General features: G+C 41.1%; 1 protein-coding gene across 2 annotated transcripts in view; it reads right to left on the reverse strand.

The window, feature by feature from the left end:
• Window positions 1-262: 262 nt before the first annotated feature.
• syne1b (spectrin repeat containing, nuclear envelope 1b) overlaps window positions 263-19,515 on the reverse strand; it is a 75,534-nt gene continuing 56,281 nt past the window's right edge. For both annotated transcript variants that reach the window (XM_085392123.1, XM_085392124.1), the window contains 42 exons: window positions 19,318-19,437; window positions 18,989-19,189; window positions 18,695-18,868; window positions 18,126-18,257; window positions 17,721-17,917; window positions 17,490-17,622; window positions 17,072-17,254; window positions 16,773-16,922; window positions 16,306-16,482; window positions 16,036-16,191; window positions 15,803-15,958; window positions 15,479-15,649; window positions 15,178-15,311; window positions 14,867-15,071; window positions 14,475-14,657; window positions 14,242-14,388; window positions 13,984-14,138; window positions 13,627-13,774; window positions 13,442-13,536; window positions 13,113-13,347; window positions 12,698-12,892; window positions 12,348-12,473; window positions 12,040-12,195; window positions 11,288-11,446; window positions 10,979-11,145; window positions 10,728-10,890; window positions 10,188-10,375; window positions 9,938-10,088; window positions 9,577-9,759; window positions 9,224-9,361; window positions 8,813-9,004; window positions 8,398-8,725; window positions 7,985-8,053; window positions 7,175-7,302; window positions 6,777-6,903; window positions 6,414-6,625; window positions 6,022-6,222; window positions 5,778-5,906; window positions 5,454-5,666; window positions 4,695-4,787; window positions 3,747-3,805; window positions 263-1,099 (listed from right to left, as the gene is read on the reverse strand). In XM_085392123.1, the coding sequence (XP_085248249.1) occupies window positions 856-1,099; window positions 3,747-3,805; window positions 4,695-4,787; window positions 5,454-5,666; window positions 5,778-5,906; window positions 6,022-6,222; window positions 6,414-6,625; window positions 6,777-6,903; window positions 7,175-7,302; window positions 7,985-8,053; window positions 8,398-8,725; window positions 8,813-9,004; window positions 9,224-9,361; window positions 9,577-9,759; window positions 9,938-10,088; window positions 10,188-10,375; window positions 10,728-10,890; window positions 10,979-11,145; window positions 11,288-11,446; window positions 12,040-12,195; window positions 12,348-12,473; window positions 12,698-12,892; window positions 13,113-13,347; window positions 13,442-13,536; window positions 13,627-13,774; window positions 13,984-14,138; window positions 14,242-14,388; window positions 14,475-14,657; window positions 14,867-15,071; window positions 15,178-15,311; window positions 15,479-15,649; window positions 15,803-15,958; window positions 16,036-16,191; window positions 16,306-16,482; window positions 16,773-16,922; window positions 17,072-17,254; window positions 17,490-17,622; window positions 17,721-17,917; window positions 18,126-18,257; window positions 18,695-18,868; window positions 18,989-19,189; window positions 19,318-19,437 (6,873 nt within the window). In that variant the 3' untranslated portion in view covers window positions 263-855. The remainder of the gene's footprint in view (window positions 1,100-3,746; window positions 3,806-4,694; window positions 4,788-5,453; window positions 5,667-5,777; window positions 5,907-6,021; window positions 6,223-6,413; window positions 6,626-6,776; window positions 6,904-7,174; window positions 7,303-7,984; window positions 8,054-8,397; window positions 8,726-8,812; window positions 9,005-9,223; window positions 9,362-9,576; window positions 9,760-9,937; window positions 10,089-10,187; window positions 10,376-10,727; window positions 10,891-10,978; window positions 11,146-11,287; window positions 11,447-12,039; window positions 12,196-12,347; window positions 12,474-12,697; window positions 12,893-13,112; window positions 13,348-13,441; window positions 13,537-13,626; window positions 13,775-13,983; window positions 14,139-14,241; window positions 14,389-14,474; window positions 14,658-14,866; window positions 15,072-15,177; window positions 15,312-15,478; window positions 15,650-15,802; window positions 15,959-16,035; window positions 16,192-16,305; window positions 16,483-16,772; window positions 16,923-17,071; window positions 17,255-17,489; window positions 17,623-17,720; window positions 17,918-18,125; window positions 18,258-18,694; window positions 18,869-18,988; window positions 19,190-19,317; window positions 19,438-19,515) is intronic.

Below are 19,515 nucleotides of genomic sequence, written 5' to 3' on the forward strand. Positions count from 1 at the left end.
AAGGTTTGGCATTCATTGTTTTTGAGAGTCGCATATACATACATTTCTCATATTATTTCTTTTTGCATTATATACATATGTTAAATAACTCTCGACTGTTATACATTTGATACTGAACTCACAGTCTTATAAAATATGCAATAATTCTATTGGTCATATTTCTCAATCTTAAAGACATATTTCATATCCTGAAAAAATAAAACAGCAGAATGTATAAAGACCATGGATGACTGTTAAAGGTTAAACTCCTGCGTTGCGTCTGACTTGGATATTAAATTCACTTGACTTGGCTTAAATGACTCTTGCATGAATCCATGTGGTTCAAGTTAAAAATGGACCGATTACCACAGACACAACGATGGATGTAAGTAAGTAAAAGCAAAGATTAAAACTGCATGCCAAAATACAGGTAAAAAAATAATTGCAATGTAAGATATATTAAATGTTTTTGCTGTTTACAAACTTTTAGTTACAAGCAAATTCACAGGCTATATTTCAGCGTTTAACTTTGGTGCTATCGGCTTGAGAGAAGTTACGTCATGTTTACACCACTGAGTCGACACGTCGTTTATCCAGCAGATGTCCACTGTGGGCAGAAACCTCCAGATCCATTACACCAAAAATGCAAATTAACTGACACAGCATTACACAGAGTAACATAGTGAGATGCTTGATCCTATGTGCTACACACAAAGATATTAACTGTAGATGGCAGCTGTTATTCTGCAGTAAAAATGGACGAGCAGGATTTGTTTTTGCTCCCAACGTGATTAACCGTTTCAAGGATATCAACATGAATCCCACTAAGGTCATTCTGGCTCAAGAATACTAAACATCAGTGGTTTTTACGTCCATCTACACTGGAGGCGGTCCGTTGGTGTAGCTCAGCATCGGGTAGAAGGAATGAGCAAAGTTGTTGGACTGAGCACAGTAGTCCTCCTCAGACATTGGCAGCAGAAAGGCAAAAACCACTAACAGGAGCAGGAAGAGCTGGAGAGGCAGTGCGACCCAGAAGACGCGCCACAGAAACGAGGACCTACGAGATGATCGTGTCTCCGAGTCAGAAGGGAAGGAAGCGGATCCAGCGTCGCTGTGAGGCCTGCTCACACAAACACAAACATTCACAGCCCAGCAAAAACAGGATTAGTCAAACACAACTATGGATTATAGACTTTTAAAATCTCCTTCTCATCTGCACTACTGCAAATGTGTTTCCAAAAAGACTGTGGCCTGAATGTATATAAAAGCAGAATGCAATGGATTTTAAATCATTTAAACCCAACCTAAATTAATTATCAATTAAAGGGTTTTTTTTTATTAATTAAAAGAATTGGCAGACCTATGTCTAAATTTCCAGTTACTTTTCTTAATTTCAAGCTTGCGTTAATCAGTCGAAGTTTCAGACAATAACTCGAGCTTTTGACTCTGAAATGATTTTTTTCAGTGACAGAAACAAGCTTCCATCCAAAACATGTAACATGCTGGAACAGAGTTCTTTAAATTGTAACTTATACTATAGTCTAACCAATCAAAGTCTGAATTTCTTCATGGAAATGATGGATAGTTGGTCCTTTGGCATAAAGAGAACATGAGCCAACATCTATTATATGATAATAACAGTAGATGTAGCTTTTATAACTTGACCATCTGTGAAGAAAGATACAGGATAAATGAAAAAAGATAAATGCAGGTTTTGAAGCAACACATGCTGCCATCTAGATATCAGCTAGCCTTGTTTATTTTAGCAAAACCACAGTCTCTGTAGTAGAGACAGTTTGGGTGATACTCACTAAAAACTCTTGATCACAATTATAAACATGCCCTGCACCACCAATTTGAAACATGGGGCTGCTTTCAAAATTGACTGAACATATATAAAAACATAGAACCGAATTTTAAAAATCAATTTACATGCATTTCATCATTTGATTTCTTTATATTAAATATAATTGAGTTTAAATGATCATTGCATTTTTATTTTATTTACATTTTGCACATACTCCCGTCTTTGTTGGAAACACTGTTGTACTTCCACGGCAATATAATAAACCAATCTTACATGTACAAAACTGCTTCTCTTTGCTACAGAAATAGTAAAAATTACAAACAAATCAAATTAGTCTAATCCAATAAACAAACTTCCCTTTAAAAATTATCCTAATTTAATATCCTTCTCTCCCCACTCTTAACTGTTTTAATGTTGTCTGCATAGTTTCAATCCAAATAAGATCTCAGTCCAGCGACAGTGGATGTAAGCACCATGCTGTGTTTGAAAGACATTGCCAACACAGTGTAAAGCAATGTTAGACAATGTTTAACATTGTGATCTACATGCTGACTGAGACTGGGGTGGATCAACACAAGTACGAATACGGTCACAAAACAGTTTTCACGGCATACATTCTGCAATCCTGTGCCAGACAAAGACATTTAATACGAGAGCTTGCATTTCTTTGCAAAAGGCGTTAGAGTAAAAGGCAAACGGCATGCTGCAAGTAACAGCTGAATTTGAGAATACTCTTTTTATTCATATAACAATGGAGTCTTTGAAAGTTTGTGTCCTGTTAAAAAATGCAAAGCAAACGGAGGCGGGAAGAGCACGGCAATTAGAAACAGCATCTTTGACCCTGGTAGTTAGCTGCGTTTTCTTAAATCAACAGTTTGGGAAATCCAGTTCACTTTCTAGATTTAGAGTTAGATGAGATGACTGAAATCCCTTTGTGAATTAAGATGTTAAGATGAAGCTGGGACAGAGCCTAGTTTAGCATGGACACTGGGAGGAGGAGGAAAGAGCCAGACACGCTGGCTGTTTCCAACTGCTTCCACGTCCAAAAAAGAAACATAAGGAAATAAGCAAATTCACAAAATGTCATACTATGAGTAGTAATGTGTCATTTTTCTGTCACCATCACCCTCAGTAATACTGTCTTCTTATAGCCTCAAAAAGTTAGAAGACACGGTCAGTTGAAAGCAGTAATATAGGGGTTTACATATGTATGTATTGTAAAAAATAAAGTATTCAGAATGTATTTCAATTAAGAAAAATCAAGGCTGCTTTGCTCTCTAAATGTATTTTTCCCTCAATCCCAGAATGCATGAACAAAGTGACTCGAGCTGCCCTGTGTTTTTACCGAAAGTGCCCCTTTACCATTTCCCAAATGGAGACCTGAGAGGCAAGACTCACAGATGACAGACTGAGGGGGGGGGAGATGGTGGATACTCAGTGAGATAGCAGCAGCAGAGGGAGAAGAAATGTAACACACAAGAGAGAGAATCAGCGCAAGAGAGGAAGAGAGCGGCCTTTGCATTGTTCATTGCAGACATTTACTGGCTCGGCAATTTGAGAGCAAAAGGGTGTGTGTGTGCGCTCAGTATCAGCGAGGAAGTTAGATATAGAGAAATATTTGTGTTATTCATAAGAAACGCCCTCTGGTTAGCAATATTAAGCAGCCAAGGACATTGGCAGAGAGGAGGCCTTGCACCTTTCCTTGTGAAACTCCTGTCTCGGATGCGTGGGCTACCACTCACCTGATCGCCTAGCCTACACAGAGCATCTAGACTTACAGAAGATGATGGAATTCATTATCATGAGCTGCTATTCTGGCACGAGCGTTAAAAGCTGAAATTCTGAATATTTGTTCCTTAAGTGTTTCATTTCAAAGCTGAAATCAACTGATCTCCAAATGCATCATGGGCTGCTGAGTTCCATTATCTTCTGGGTGTGCTAGAAACCAACAGAAAGGTACCTGTGGTGTGGACTGCTCACAGAGGGTCCAGGCTGTGACAGACTACATTTGCCCCGTTGCTGTTTGCAATGAACAGGGGGGGGGGGAGGTAAAAGAAAGAAAGTATGTTTAAGTCCAGGCAAATCAAGACAAAGCTATTGATGAAAAGAAAACCCAAAATGAAAGAAGAGCAGCAACAAAATCATACGTGAAAGTGACTGATTTTGTAACCTGTTATAATAAGGAATCTGGCTCTTCACAGTGCACAACTACTTTGAATTGCTTCAGCTTGGGAGTGCAATAAAGGGACTGCTACAATTATGCAATGTGATGCATGAATCTCTTTGGAACAAGGACATTTAGTAACATACACATAGTATAAGCAGGGACATGCTTATTTGGACTGATGTACAGTTGAATAATGAGAAAATAATGCTTTCTCATTGCTGTTGTTGATGCCATGCTTGCTCATTAAACCAGCAACAAGTTCTATGCTACACTTGAAATTAAGCAGCTGCACAATAGCCAGTAATCCTAGCTATAATACTACGAGGATTGAAACGTATCTACAGTGAGAAGAAATTTAAGGGAAGTCTGAGAAAAAGAAAAGGGTTTCAGAAATACTGGAAGAGAAAAAGAAACAAACTGGGCAGAGCTAAAAAGCCTGCCAAGAAAAGGAAGGAAGAAGTAGAAAAGTTAGAAAGGAGGAAATCTCAGGAGACTGTCTGGAGATTGACAACATGCAAGAAGAGCAAAAGGCTGGAAAAAAGTTCAAAATCCAGAGGGAGGGAGCGTAACGCTGGTTGTGGAGGTGGAGAAAGATTTGAAGAGCGTGAGGAGAGATCTTGGGATGACAGGGGTGAATCTGGCCTTCACTGGGGCATTTGGGGCATTTACTCTATGTGTCTTAGGGGTTTCCAAACACCTGGTTCTCATATAGCAGCATGTACAGGTAGAGATAAACATTACCGATCGTCTGTGACTGGGAGTACTCCTTCCTGATACAGGACTGAGGGAGCCAGACGTGTCCAGCTCATCAGCAGACGACCAAGAGGAAAGATCCTGATGTTGGAAACAATCGCAGATACAAAGAGAGACAAAGCAGGTGAGAGTTAAGCAAATAGTGACCCCTTTTCTAAATGTGGCCACAGACTACACAGAGTGGTTGGCAGGTGATTAGTACTTAAAAAAATCTAACTGAAGGACACAGCCAAACAATATAATACACTCAAGTAAAATTAAGTGTATCCTGTGCTGAAACAATCGTTTATTTGCAAATATGATATTTTTTATTCAGTGCAAAAATATGCTCCACATGAGAGCTAAAAATGTAAAACGATTACACACTTACAAGATTCTGGCAAATTGCACCATCACAAGTTTGCTCCCCACCTTTGCTAATATTGTACATTAAGGTGTGAGTAACACATTTGTGACTAATGAAATATCACTGAATATGAACCTGTGAATTTTCAGCCTGTCTGCGTTTCACAGTTCTTTCTTTTTTGAGCTTTTTTTTTAGATTATAGCCAAATGTATTCATTTTATTTTATTTTATTTTTACAAAAACCACTTTAAACTTGAAAATTCTGTTTTTAAAAAAATCTGACGATGGAAGAAATTGAAAATGTTTCTGTCAAATGCTTTTTGACTTTTTAAATGCAGGTGAATATAAAAGAAAGGTGTTCAGGTAACACATGACAGGTACACAAGTGACTGAGGCTCTACCTGTTGACTGCTTGTGATGTCCAGAATCTTGGCCAGCTCTCTGAGGTCTCGGGTTACTTCCTTTAGCAGGAGTTTTAGGCGGTTTCCTATGACGTGAACCTTCTCCTTAGCCTCCAAGCAATCACTGCCCTGCGAGTTGACCAGCAACTGGAGGGACATGTCTTGTAGTGAAGCAACTTTAAGCTGTGAGTCTAGCAGCTCCTGGCGGATTTGCTGGAGAGAAAATTTAAGCGATACATTCAAAAAAGAAACCTTTTACAGAGTGGATTTATGGAAGTAACACGGAAAGACGCACTTAAGTTTAAGAGTGTGACAGTTTGGTACCGTGAGTGTTTTGTGATGCTCATGGAGAGTATCACTGTCCTGGATGGGATCAATGGGAACCACCTCATTCCTCCTGCGATCGATGTTTTCCAGCCAGAGCAGCAGACCGTGACTCATCTCATGAAATTCCTATTGATCAGATGAAATTTGGGAAGGTGAAGACCCAACTAGCATATCATAGAAGGATATTCATACTCATGAGCAAGTCGATCTGTTCAAACAGTCCGACTTGATCAGCACTCACTTGACACTGCATCAGAGCTTCCTGTAACGAAGACCTCCATTCCTCCAGCGCGCTGCCGAGTTTATCCCAGTGGTTGTTCATGTCTTTCAGTTTGCCTTGTAGCTCTCGGGACTCGTCTGTCTCCGAATGCAGAAACTCCGCACTGCACAAGTTGATGGAAAGCACTATAGCTTTGCGCTTGTCATACGCCTTCTGCAGCTCCTGTAGACAAACACGCATGTCCATGGTGACGTACAAGTAATGCAAAAAATTCCCAATTTGATGACAAAACAAGGAAACAGCAGGAATAAAGACTATAAGGTATATATTTATAAGTATTCAAGTAAGAAAATAACAAGCAGAGTAATAAAAAAGTTAAAAATAGGGACTTTACTACTAAAAAAAACCTGTACCTTGAGCTTTTTGATACGCAGCTCAATCGTCTGGATGTCCGTGCCAAGCTCCAGTCTACGCTGCTGCTCCAGCTCTTCCTCTGTCTCTCCCAGCCAAGTCAAGATTTTGTTCAGGTCAGAGTTCAGCTGCTGCCACTGCTGCTCGTTCTGCTTTGTTCTCATCTCCTTGCTGAGGTCCTGAGCCTGCAGGAGCTCCCAGCGCTCAATCACTCCTAGATTGATGGATGTGAGACCAAAAAGATTATGTTAACTGAATTTACCAGCACTGTAGCCCAATGGATAATTCATATTTTTTTCTTTAACAAGCATAAATTAACATAAATTAAATGCTTATTTAAGATGGGGGATAGTTATAGGTATTACCTGAAGTCTGGGACTCTGAGCTGCTGGGATCTGCCAGTCCAGACACCGTATCCTCTTCCTCCTTCAGCTCAGAGCCCATCCTCCTCACTGTGTCAATACTTCCACGACACTCGCCCATCAGTCGCAGCTACAGAGCAGTTAAAAGACTGGTTATTGCAGGCAGTGTAACAGGATTATACTGACTATTTCAAAATTGGAAAAAATATTGTTAAACTGAAGAACCAAGTGAGTTCTGCGAGGAGAAAATAGATTATTAAAAAAATGTGAGCAAAAATAAACAACAGCAGCATTCAAATAGACAAAGCAGAATTAATTGCAGTTAAATGTACAGTCCAGAGCAGAAAAGCTTTAAAGAATAGATTGTTCTGAGCTCTAAGCGTAATATGAGTAACACATACATATCCCATGTATGAAGAGTCCGTTTCTGTGCTTGCAGAAGTGCGGCTGCGGCTGCTGTCCGTTTGTTGCAGGTGGAAACGGCTGACATCCAGAGGGTGTATATGAGAGTCTGCAGCAGCAACCTCCCCTGTTAACACAATATTAGCTGATTATATTTCCATAATATATTTATGAAACATGTTTAACATCAGAAAAGAAGGTAAGCCCCCCTGATTTAAGAAAAATAAAATGTGGAGAGCGAAAAATGAGAAGTAGACAGGAATGCAGATTGTTTGTTCTGGCCTTTTGTCACAAATCACAGCACTCCCTTTGTGGCCCTTTGCATCGGGAGCTGCATCCCTGATTTGAAATAATACGTTTAAACCCCGTGTTTTTTATGTGATTTGCCTTTTCGTGAGACGTCTAAACAAATCTGCAGTCCCTTCTATAAGAATCAATACATTTCTTTCAAAGAAAGAAAAAAAACATGCAAATCAACAAATCCAAACAGGTTAGCTACAAAGAACAAGTCAAGTTAAAAAAATGAATAAAGCTAGTTAGAAAGAAGGGTTAGGCTGAATTCCATTTCTGTTCTGCTGAATTAGAGCCCAAAGCAGAACAAGTGAATAGAAGGAATAAAAATGGAATTGACCCTATTCCCCAGGGTTAGAAAGTGTTGCCATTTGTGCCCAAAGTGTGTTTAAGAGAAGAAATGAACACAAATCAAATTCCAAGCTGGTGAACAGACTACTAGTGTTTCATCACTCAGAGTGTGTCTGTTATTTCTGGCCCCAAACACATGTGGCATGCTGGGGTCTGCTGTTGCCTACCAGTGGAAGACCTCAGTGTTTGTTCTGTTAGTTTAACAAAGGCCTCAGGGCTCTCTGGGATCACTACATCTGGAAGAAACATTATACAGTACACACATTTAGCAGTGGGCTTCAGAATGACTCAGTGAACTGATTATCCTGGTATTCAACGGCACCAAGAAAATCCTCGCCATAATGTAATCAGTCACAGATAAACCCTTCACTAACTTTCTTGTGTTCCTTTTGTGTTTTTCTGTCCCCTATGGGAACTTTTGATGTCATTTTTTGGACTTCTCAAAAGATGCAGAGGCAAAGTCGTTTAAGATATCGCTCTTCTAACGTTTTTTTAACAGCTAACAGTGATAAAGAAAAGTTATTATTCTGAAAAATCTCTTAAATTTCAAGCATAGTTTTGCACTGGTATGGGAACCTACCTGACAAGCCTGAGGCAGGACGCTGAAGGAAGTCTCCCTCTTCACTCTGCTGCTCTCTGAGAGCCCTGCTTGCACTCTCAAGCCCACGGCTCAGGTCGTAGTCGTGGTCCCATTCCAGGGGAATGGAGTCCACGCTTGCTGGGGTGTCTCTGCCCGAGCGCTCAGTCCGGAGCTGGGCAGCCAAGGAAGCTGAGCGACCGGAGGACGGCAGAGGCGACAGGAAGCCATCCCCCAAACGTTCACTCCACGGCAGACTGGACAAATCACAATGCTCATCTAGCTCCAGCTCACGATCGGACAATGACACTTCAGTGTCGTCATCTGCAAGCTAAAGATAAAGGACTTTAGTATGGGAAAGATTACATTTGGACCCAAGCCACAGATCTGTCAGATTCTCTCAATTTTGAGGTCTTACAGGAAGGCGAATGAGTTTCTTGTAGTAGCGCTCCACTCGACCAAACACCTCCTGACAGTAGCGCTGCAGCTCCTCCAGCTCTTCCTCGATGACAGCAGCATCCAGAGGCTCACTCTTCTCTATCAGCGCTTCCCCCTGGTGGAAGATGTGCTCGATCTTGGCTGTTGTTAGAGAAATCTCCTGCTGGAATGACTGTGAAGCCGGAGAGAGACAAGCTGTTAAAACTAAACACAAAGTTGTGTGTGATGTGTATCTCACATTAATTATGAAATATCCATTTAGCTGCTCTTCACAAGTGCAAACTGACTCTAGAAATGAAGATAAAATGAACATATGTAAGAGTCAGTAGAAAGCAGTGTTTGAAAAATGCACAGTGGATTTTCTTGGTCTGAAATATCATGACAGGCTTACCCTGAGTTGTTTGATCTTGGCCTGAATGTCACATTCAGAGAAGTGCTCGATGTTGGTCAGCTGAAGGTCCATCTCTGTCAGCCAAACCAAAATGCCATCTCTGGCTGTCTCAAACTCCTCTCTCTGACTAATAAAGTGCTGCACGTGTAAAGAGGGACACTGGTGTTAGAGTCTATGCTTTCACATCATGCAAATGGAACAAACCTTTGTTCGGGCTTTATTAGTGAATAATAAGCAGTCACAGAAAAGTTAGATGAAAAGAAATGAATCCAGAAATGCATGACAGAAATTTAAATTAAAATGTACAAAAATGAAATGGAAATAATATATAAGTACTAGTAGAACAATTGTACCTTAAGCCTGCGGAGGATGGATGCCACCCTCTTCTGCAGGTTGTCCCATCGCTGGTTGGCATCATGTGCCATCTCCTTCAGCCGGCAGGAAGAGTCAGTGCGGTTTTCTCTGGCCAGGCGGCGGTATTGCTTATTGATTAACTCCAACTGAGTCAGACTCTCGTGAACTTGTCTCTGGAAGGCCTACAAAAACACATTCATACATTTTCTCAAGAAATTTGCTTTTGTGTTTTAGCTTCATGTTTCGTTTACATGTTTGCATTTGAGAGATAGAATTTTCTTATTTAATGCTGTCCTACTAGGTGAAAACAGTAGGTAGTTTGATCATTTGTACAGAGTACACAAAATAATTCTGCAATACCTCAAATTTCTTTAGTTCCTCCTTGGCTACAGTATACAGCACACCAGAGGAGTTGGGTAGAGCAGCTGTATTTTCTGAAGTGGCCAGCCACTCCTCAAAACGTGCAAAGTCGTCCAGGAACTTTTGCCATAAACGCCATGTCTCCTCAATCCTAACAGAGGGAATAATTTCAGGAAACAGTTATAACAGTTACCTGTTATCCATAATAACGTATGCATTTGATGCTTTCATCTAGTGTGTAACGTCTTACTTTAATCTCCTCTCCATAGACAAGGCACAGATACTCCTCCAGCGGCGATCAAGGCTCCGCGTTGCCTGCTGGATGGAGTCGCACTCTGCATCGGTGGCGCAGGCGTCACAGTCATGCAGAAGCACCTCACATAGATTCAGCACAGACGCCACTCCTGTACTGTGCTTCTCTATGTCACGCTGAAGCTCCTGACGGGCAAGAAAAGAGTGACACAGTAAGTAATAAGATGAGAGACAGAAGGAGAAGGAAGAAGCTTGATAGAAAGTTAGAGAATGACTTTTTGAAAGTGGTTACAAACTGTACAACAATAACTTTTACTAGTGTATTATATCACAAAACCTGTTTGCATAGAATTGATACTAATAGTTACATTTTCATTATATGATTACAAAAATGTGAATGTTTTTAGAAATTTCAGCTAAATGATTACAAAGCCCTGTTGCCTGTCTGCTATTAAAGAGCTTGCATTTGACACAGACTGAATGATTCCTGGCAAGCTGCACATATGTATTTTAGGTCCTGTTTAGTATATTATGTCACCTGCTGCAGATCGAGCTTCCTCTGAATCTCTTGGGCATCACAGGAGTCATAGGCGATAGGTTTGGACAGCTCTGTTTCGATGTGGGCGAGCCAAGAGCGCAGGCTGCTCATGTTTTTATCTAGCTGCTGCACAGCCACTAGAGTTTCTCTCAGTTTCTTTACTCTGTTAAAAGAATTTAACAGATTAGTTACAAACAACCCAGCATGGGATAAAAACACAGCTGCACAGCTGTGACTGCACGTCTGCTCACCGCGCTCCAATGAGATTGAGGAGATGCTGCCAGCGGTCACTGACTTTGTTGAGTTTTTGTTCGATTTCAGTGGCTTTGCTCTGGTGACTGGCCCTGGCCAGGCGCTCTCCTAGCTGGTGCAAATGTAGCTTGTTCTCCTCTGCTACTGTGATCTCCTCCTGGTAGTCCTGGCATACAACGCAATGCAAACAGGAAATTTGAAAAAACTGCACTTGTAAAAGAAGCAGAGTAGGAAAAACACAACGTAACTGAAATACAACAATTAAATAACACTGTCAAACTTTGTAAATATCTGAGGTGTGTGCAAACCTTGCGAAGCTTCTCGATCATCTCCTCAATGCTGACGTCTCCATTCTGGGACACCTTGTTCTCCATGTTAGTGAGCCACTCGCAGAGCTCCTTATACTTCTCGTTGAAGACAGTCCACTCATTTAGCTTCTCGCTTACCTGCTGCCTCCGCAGTGACAGCTGTGGAAGAACAGCAATACATGACAAGTTAACTGCACCTCTCTGCAAAGCACATAAAAAGTGCCAACGAATGCATGGCAATTTAAAACAAAAGCTAATAAAGATCAAGAAGGCTCAAAAGGAAGCCGTTCAGACGCTTTCATTTGCATCACGCAGTGAGCGAGTGCTGTATTTCCTGTGTGTGCAGTTTATCCGCTGCACACAGGATGCCACTGTGAAAAAACGAAATCACCTTGAGGTTTCAGCTTTTCTTAACTGACTGACTGATTACATTAACTTGTCACGCTAACTGTTCCTCTCAGTGTATTCCTTTCTCAAAATTGTTGCACAATGGCACATTCAGCAAAATCGAACTACTGCTCCAACCATTTAAAAAAATGCTGAGCAACATCTACATATACAAATATATGCTTTGTATCGTATAGTGAAGATTGACATTAGTAACATTGTCTCCTGGGACTTTTAACTGTTACACAGTAAATATTGTGTAATATGTAGAATGTAGCTATAAACTAATTTTTGAGAATCAGACTTTTAGCACACAGTATATTCAGAGAATCCAAAATAGTAAGCGACTGTGCCAAGAGTTGTACCTGGTGGCAGATTTCATCCCACTGTCTATGCAGCAGCTCAATACGCTCTTGTAGGACAGAAAGGTCCTCAGCACTGATGTAACAAGAAAGTGACTCTCTCAGTAAGGTCAGATGGGCCAGATCGCCTGTCCAGCCGTCAAATGTATTTTCCAAATCCTGGAAAAACAACAGTGCCACTATAAAAACACTAAACAAGCACCTGAACAATGTAAAACATCAGCTCAACATACACTTAAATAACTCTACATATATGTCTTACACCTAGATGCACAAAGAAAAGTCAATTTTGAAAATGTTCAAGTTGTTACCTTGCAGCGGATCTGTTCAGCTTGCAGATCCTCATTGTGATCGGGAATAGGTTGAGAAAGCTGCTTTTTGAAGGCTCGAAGCTTTTCCAGTGATCCACAAATCCCTTTTTCACTCCTCTCCCAGTCCTGCGCTCAACAGATTACAAACACAGGCAAAATTACGAGTTGCTCTAGAAAGCTGTCCTCACTGAAACTACAAATAGAAGAGATTGGTGTATTATAAGGAAATCAATGTAAAACTTTATACATACAATGGAGATTGTCCATACAAATGCAAGAATTATAGGAGCCATCAAGGTATTCTGAAGTGGCCTGGAATTCAGAACATGCTAGCGTATTGTCGTTTTTACCTTTAACAGAGTGGAAAGCTCTTTCTTCTGTTGTTCCAGCCGTATGCTGGTTTGTTTCCATCGCTCCTGGACATCAGTGAGCTCTGCCTGCAGGGTCGCCTCTGCTCGGCTATCAGCTGATAAAAGCAATTGCCTGCCAGCCTCCACCGTCAAGATATAGCTGCCCTGCTGATGCTGCAGCACCTTTTCCTTCATCTGAAAAAGGAAGAAAGGATTCTTATCAAGCTACAAGCCTGTTAATTTACACAGATAACGCCCAACCCACAATTGCAGTTACATGTTTAAGGTTATCAGATATTATATTTTTGGTTTATTACATGAAGAACATCACATTGCAACAGCTTCTTAATGTTAGCTAGCCTTTGCTGTCACTGCTGTATTAATGTGTATTACAGTCAGGTTTGTCACTATGTACCTGGACCGCGTCCAGCATAGTACGCGCTTGTTGCAGAGGAACTGTATTCCCTGCCTGAAGGGTCTCTGTACGATGGGACACTTCCAAGAGCCATTTGCGCAGCTTGTCCACCATTTCTCTATACCGCTGCCACTGGCGGATGAGACCATCAATGATCCCGCGCCTTTGCTGAGCACGTCGCACTACGCCCTGCCACTGGTTACTCAGCAGAGCCAACTTCAGATTGAACTCATCTCTGTAGGTGATTTCAGAAAGACAGGAGACAAAGAAAGGCTTGCAGTGGAGTATGGTGGTAAACAAAGATCTACAGAGTAGTCGAATAGGTTTACCTGTCATCTACCTGACCCTGCTCTAACATTCTCTGCCCATCACTGATGATGGAGTGGAGGATCTGCTGCCGACTGAACATCTCAGCTTGGAATAACTGTAAGATAAAAAATATTAAATTTGTTATATGTGTTAACAAAATTAAAATATACTGCTTGAGGATCCTTTTCTTCAAATGGGCCCTAACCTCATGGGTTTTCTGCTGTTCCATTAAACTCTGGTAGTTCCCTGAAATTTCTACAGCCAGATTCTCTTCTGTTTGGACCAAGAACTCCATCCATGTTTCACACTTTTCAAGGAAGGTCTGCTGCTGCAGCAGGCATGACTGAAGCTTGCTGCAAGGAAACAAACAAAAGGTGATCTTATATCTCAGTTAGATGGGGAGAGTGGCCTTTACCAAACATTTGTACTGTTTTTTATGGTATTTGTGCCAGTCCTTCATTCATTCATTATTGTATTTATCTAACCTTGTTATTTAACAGAGTATCTTGAATTAGGATGGCTTTAAACCTTTTCAGATTGGCTTGTAATTTTCTTGTCTTACCTGAATCTCTCTGTGGTCTGTGCTGAGGCGGTGGACCAGCTTCTGTTGAGGTTCTGCACGCGCTTAATCTCAGAATCGTTAAGAGGGAGCCGGTAACCAAGCTCATTAAGACGCTCTAACTCAGGTGCCATACTGCTGAATTTCAACATGAGCCTCTGTAAAGCCCAGAAATTACAGAAACATTTCAGCTGTCGAACCAGTACGTGATATTCTGTAATTTTGTTCACCAAACTCAAAAAAGAAAACAGTAAAACAAACCTTGAGGTCCTCCATGCGGTCCTGGATGACCGTTAGGTCAGTAGAGCCATTAGGATCTTGTGCTTTCAGAGCCTCTTCAGCTTCAACTACCCAGGACCCCAGTGATCCCAGTTGATGGTTAAAGGTTTCATAGTCTTGAACTCCAGTCTAGTATAGAAGAATGCCAAAATACTGGCTTGGTAACTGATTGCCTATACAAAAAAAAAGTATGTTTCATAAATCTTTTTTTTTACCTGTAGAGCGGTGAGCTGTCTAGTAAGAGCCTGTTCCACCGCAGCTAGCCGCTGGGTGAGAGAAAGGTGATCGGACTGGATAGCAGACGCTGCTGATGTATCCACCTGCTGTTTCAGCTGCTCTCCCAGTTCTTGGAGAACTTGAAGTGAGGCCTGGACTGGAGCTTGGGACCTGAGCAACTCCTGAAATAAAACACCCATAACATTCAGGGCAATATGTCTTCATTATCAAAACTTAATCATAACATCCAACTGCACCAAACACGTGAGGGGATGTTTAATATATTAAACTTTTCCTTCATATCCATGTGGGTTTCACAATGAGGCTTTAGAAGTAAAATACTGAGGAGTTTTTCTGTTGTTGCAAGTTGCAAAGCTGTGGCTTGACTCACGCTGCATTCTTGAATCCAGTCAGACACCTCATCGTCAGCAATGTCCTTGTTGCAGGTGGTCTTGAGGAGCTGATCTGCTTTTTCCTCCTGCAGCTGGATGCTGTTGCAGCTCTGCTCATAAAGCTCGTTGTAGCGCTGCCACAGCTGAAGCAGTGCCTTGCTGCTTCTGAGACGCTCTCCAATCTCCTCCAGTAAGCCAGTCCATCTAAGTGCAATGACATGGTAATACGCTAATAAATGTCTTAAATTCGTTAAAGAAACACCAGTAGTAATGATAGTAATAAGCATAGCACCATGCTAATTAGGTTCACCTTGCGTTGACATCTTTCAGGGCATTGTTAAGAGAATCTGACACTGAAGGGTGACACTCCCTCAGCAGTTGGTGGGTAACAGCACCAAATTTTCTGAGACTGCTCTCCTGTTTTTCCAGTTCCCCTTGCAAATCCTTCACAGTGACAGATACAGTGGTTAATTCACCAGCAGTTAAATGATCACATTAAGAAACATACCCCTAACATTGCTACAAGATTTCAGAAACTCATATCTATACAGTTAAAGGCTTTAGTCAGTAAACATGTAAAATACACTGAATGCCCCTTTATCTTAATATACCTGCAGACTTTGCACTTGCAGATGAACAGCCTCCAGTGAGCCTGTGAGGAGGCGGAAACGAGACACAGAGTACCTTCCCTCCATCAGGTAGCCATTGATCTCCTCTGAAGCGTGTTTGTATAGAGTCCACTGGTCCAGCACTGACTTCAAGCTGATCTTTAGCTGCCCAATCTGTAGAAGGTGAAATCAAAAACATGCATCTACATCCAGTAAATTGCAAAATCAGGCCAAAGTCAGAGCACGAGAGGGATGGACAAGCGAGCATAGAATAAATGGGTCTAACCCGGGTAATAAAAAATAAACAAAAAAGAACAAGGAGATTACCAAGTGGTCCAGGTTAGCCCAGGTGTGATTGACACCTTGGAGTGTCTCCATGACGATAGCACAGGCCTCATCAGTCTTATTTTGAACAAGGGCACAGCCTTGCTCTTCGACTCGCTCCAGCTCTTTCTCTTTTTCTTTTACCAGTTCCTCCATTTCCTTTAAAAAATTGTTTTTATTTAGCAAATACAAAGACAAGATGAAGGGCAAGAATATCTTAATCAGATCTACAGTACCTGGCAGTCTTTTAGAGCATTCTGCACAGATGTCAGATCCTCTATCCGGTGTTTCCTCTTCAGCCTTTCTTCTTGAGTTGCCATCCAAGACTTCAGGGCCTGAATGCTGCTCTCATAATCTAACCACATCTCCAAGAGGCTCTCAAGGAACTGGATCTTTAAGAATTTCATGCAAAAAAAAAAGTTAACTTTGGATGTTGCATTGATAAAGGACATTGGGTGAATATGCTGTTGGTTTTATTGTAACATTATCAATGATTACGTCCTCACCCTCTCATTGATGCGGCCTTGTAGGATCTGCCAGCGCCTGTTCATCGCTCCCAGACGCTCAGCAAAATCTGTTTTATCACTGCGCTTGCTCTCCACATCCTGACCACTGAGCTGCAGCACTGACTGGTTGACAAAGTCCACAGTCAGCTGCTTACAGCTTAAATCTACTCTGAATCCCTAAAGTGAGGAAACAACAGGAGATTTTATAATAAAAGATCTACAGTTAGAACCAGTAGTTGCATCACCATTATGATCAGGTTAGGAAAACTCCATGTTTAAAAATCAAAATTTTAGCTCTCAACACAAGAAGAAGAAGAATTTTATCTAGAAAAAAACCTTACTTGCAATGGCAAACCACAAAAAAACCAAAACCATTCAAACCAAAAGTTATATTTTTGATTTAATAAGAGTTCAGACCATACATGTAAACAAAAACTGTCATGAATCAATAAAAAATGCTCCACTACCTTATATTTTTGCAAATAGTCTTGAATCACACTTGATCCCACAGAACTCTTGAGGTTTTCTTCATCCTCGTCAATGACACTCTCCATCAGCGATATCCAGTTAAACAGCTCACAAATGGCATGACGGGAGGCCAGTTTTTCCATTTGGATCTAGAAAAAAAAAAAGAAACCGATATGTTGGTAGTTTAAAAACAAACTGCAATGAAAACTTTTGCATGCAAACTGGAGAAGCAGAAAGAGGTAATCCTATTTGTCCTGAAGCAGGTAAGCCTTTTTAGTCTGGCTGCATGTGACGATACCTGATGCAGCTTCTCCTGGACCACTGGGATGCGTGTAAGTAGCTCAGCCCACTGAGTGTCAATCCGTGCCAGGTCAGAGCGCAATACCACCGTGTCCACTTTCTTCAGCCGCAGCAGCTGGTTGCCCTCATTAACCACTGAGCTCTTAAGGCTAGACTTTCCCTCAACTTCTTTTGAAAATTCCTAAAAAAGAGAGAAGTGGAAAATCATCCAATCAAAACTATGTGGACCAGACTGCAGCAAAACAGTGCTACTGCAGAAGATAATAACAATATTAAACAAATACAAGTAAATTTGTAGTATATGCTACAGTTGAACTGAGGTGTTATGTTCATGCCTACAACTGCCATTAAGTGAGGCAGCTGGTTGGCCAGCAAAAACAAAACAAATCAACCAAATTGATTGTCTTTGGCCTCACAAGGAAAGCAGAGAGATGATCTCTGACTGTTTCCAGCTCCTGTGGCACTAACACCGCCTGCGTGTTCCAAAACTCCAGACGCTCCAGAGCAGACTGCAGCCATTCGCTCATCTCTCCACACTCCCTTTGATACCTAAAGAAAAAACAACTGAAATTAGACCGTGCACTCATTTACCGGATATTTATATCCAAAGCCTAAGAAACAGTCCTTATTTTTGAAGTCTTTCTGACCTGGTCCAGTGTTTCAGAATAGCCTCGAGGCGTTGTAACTCCTTGTTGACCTTGGCAGCGTTGTTGAGCCAGTGTTCCCCCAAGAGTGCGAGCTGATTCTCCAGCGAGGGGCAGCACACTGACAGTAACAGATGTTTACCTTCATCCAACACCTGGTAGAGCTTGTGCTGGTGCTCCGCTAGTCTCCCCTTCAGACCCTTTGCAAAGAAGAAGAAGAAAATGTGTTTCCAGCTAGATAAATATATTTTTCTACTTTGCAGCAAAGACAGGAAGCCCATTTTGACTTGAACCTTTCTTTAAAGCTTAATCAGCATGTAAGAGAATTTAAGTGGCTTCTTCCTTTGTCACAGCTAAACAATTAGCCCGATGTAGTAAATTTACACCTGAGCTCATGTGACATTGTACCTGGTATAATGATATTCTGTCAATAAGCCTTTCTTCAGTTTCTTCAACCAGACCAACAGAAGGAATACTTTCTTCAACAGCCTCCAGATGTTGGTTCAGACTCTGGTAGTCCTGCACCAAACGGCACCAAGTCTGAAAATAAACATTATTATAAATAAATATTTAAAATTCAGTCGTCTGACAAGTACATCTTTGCTCTTTTAATCAGCACACTTGTTACTATGTAACTATAATAATATTTTTTTAACTTTACCATTAATTTGATTTTTTGTCCTACAGTACAACTCCAACTCTCATAGCTACCAACTTTAATATGTAATTTTTTTCAAGGTAATTAAAAGGCTTTTAAAAATGTGTTTATATAGCTAGTGATGTTCTAATATATAACATTTAAAAACTAAGTAAATGTCTTTCATTAAACATGTCATATCTATTATATCTACATGTAATAAGATACAGTTAAACCAACCACACTTGGAACTGGTCACAAAATTATCCGTTATCAGAATTTTTGTGACTATGTTAACCTTCCTTTTACACAAATATGGCATATATACTCCTTCACCTACCTCTAGGATACACTCCAGTTCAACTCCTTTACTGTGTGCCTCTTTGAGGACTCTCTGAGCCTCAGCTAGTGTCTCTTCCAAGGCTTGGTTTTCTTTGGGAAGCATCAGGCCACTGATCTTCCTGAAGTATGTTTCCGTTAGAATCATATGGGACTCTAGACCCTGGAAGAACTCCTAAAAGAGGCCAGAAACAAAGACGATCAGCTCTATTTGTCTCCTGCATCACAACAAATTGGGTTCAACACGTAACCTTGTTGATTCTTTAAGCCTAAAGGATTTAGCAGGTGACTATACTTTATGTTTGTCCAGGTGATTCTGGACTTCCTCCACAGAGCTGGCAATAATTCTCTGATCGGCAGCCATCTTGTCTTTAGCTGTGTCCACCAGGTCTTTCAGGTCCTGCAGAGCACGTTCATACTGCTCCTTCAGTGCCATGTTCTGGTTCAGCCCACTGCGCCGGGAACCCACTGTCATCACCAGCTCCTCATAAGAATCCTGGAAAAACACAAAAAATCAGTTTCCGGTTGTGCATCTTTTGAATTTGACGGTAATTTCTTCACTGTACATTCAGAAGTAAAACCAAATTGATGATTTCTCCGTGAGCCATCAATCATGTATGTTACCTGTAGTTTGAGCAGTTTGTTTGTTGAGATCTGATCCGCGTGCAGTGCTGATCCTCTGGTTTTAAGTTCTGTGATTCTTTGTTCAAAGTCTTTCAGGCTCTCCTCTGCACTGGCAATGACCTGAGAGAAACCGATTAGATGTATTAAAGACATTCACAGTAATGTTCTTGTTTTCTGCAAGCTTTAATGGAAGATGGT

Source organism: Rhamphochromis longiceps, linkage group LG19 (assembly GCF_057381845.1).
Source record: "Rhamphochromis longiceps isolate RC_006_pf linkage group LG19, R_longiceps_female_GT1.1, whole genome shotgun sequence".
NCBI lineage: Eukaryota > Metazoa > Chordata > Actinopteri > Cichliformes > Cichlidae > Rhamphochromis > Rhamphochromis longiceps.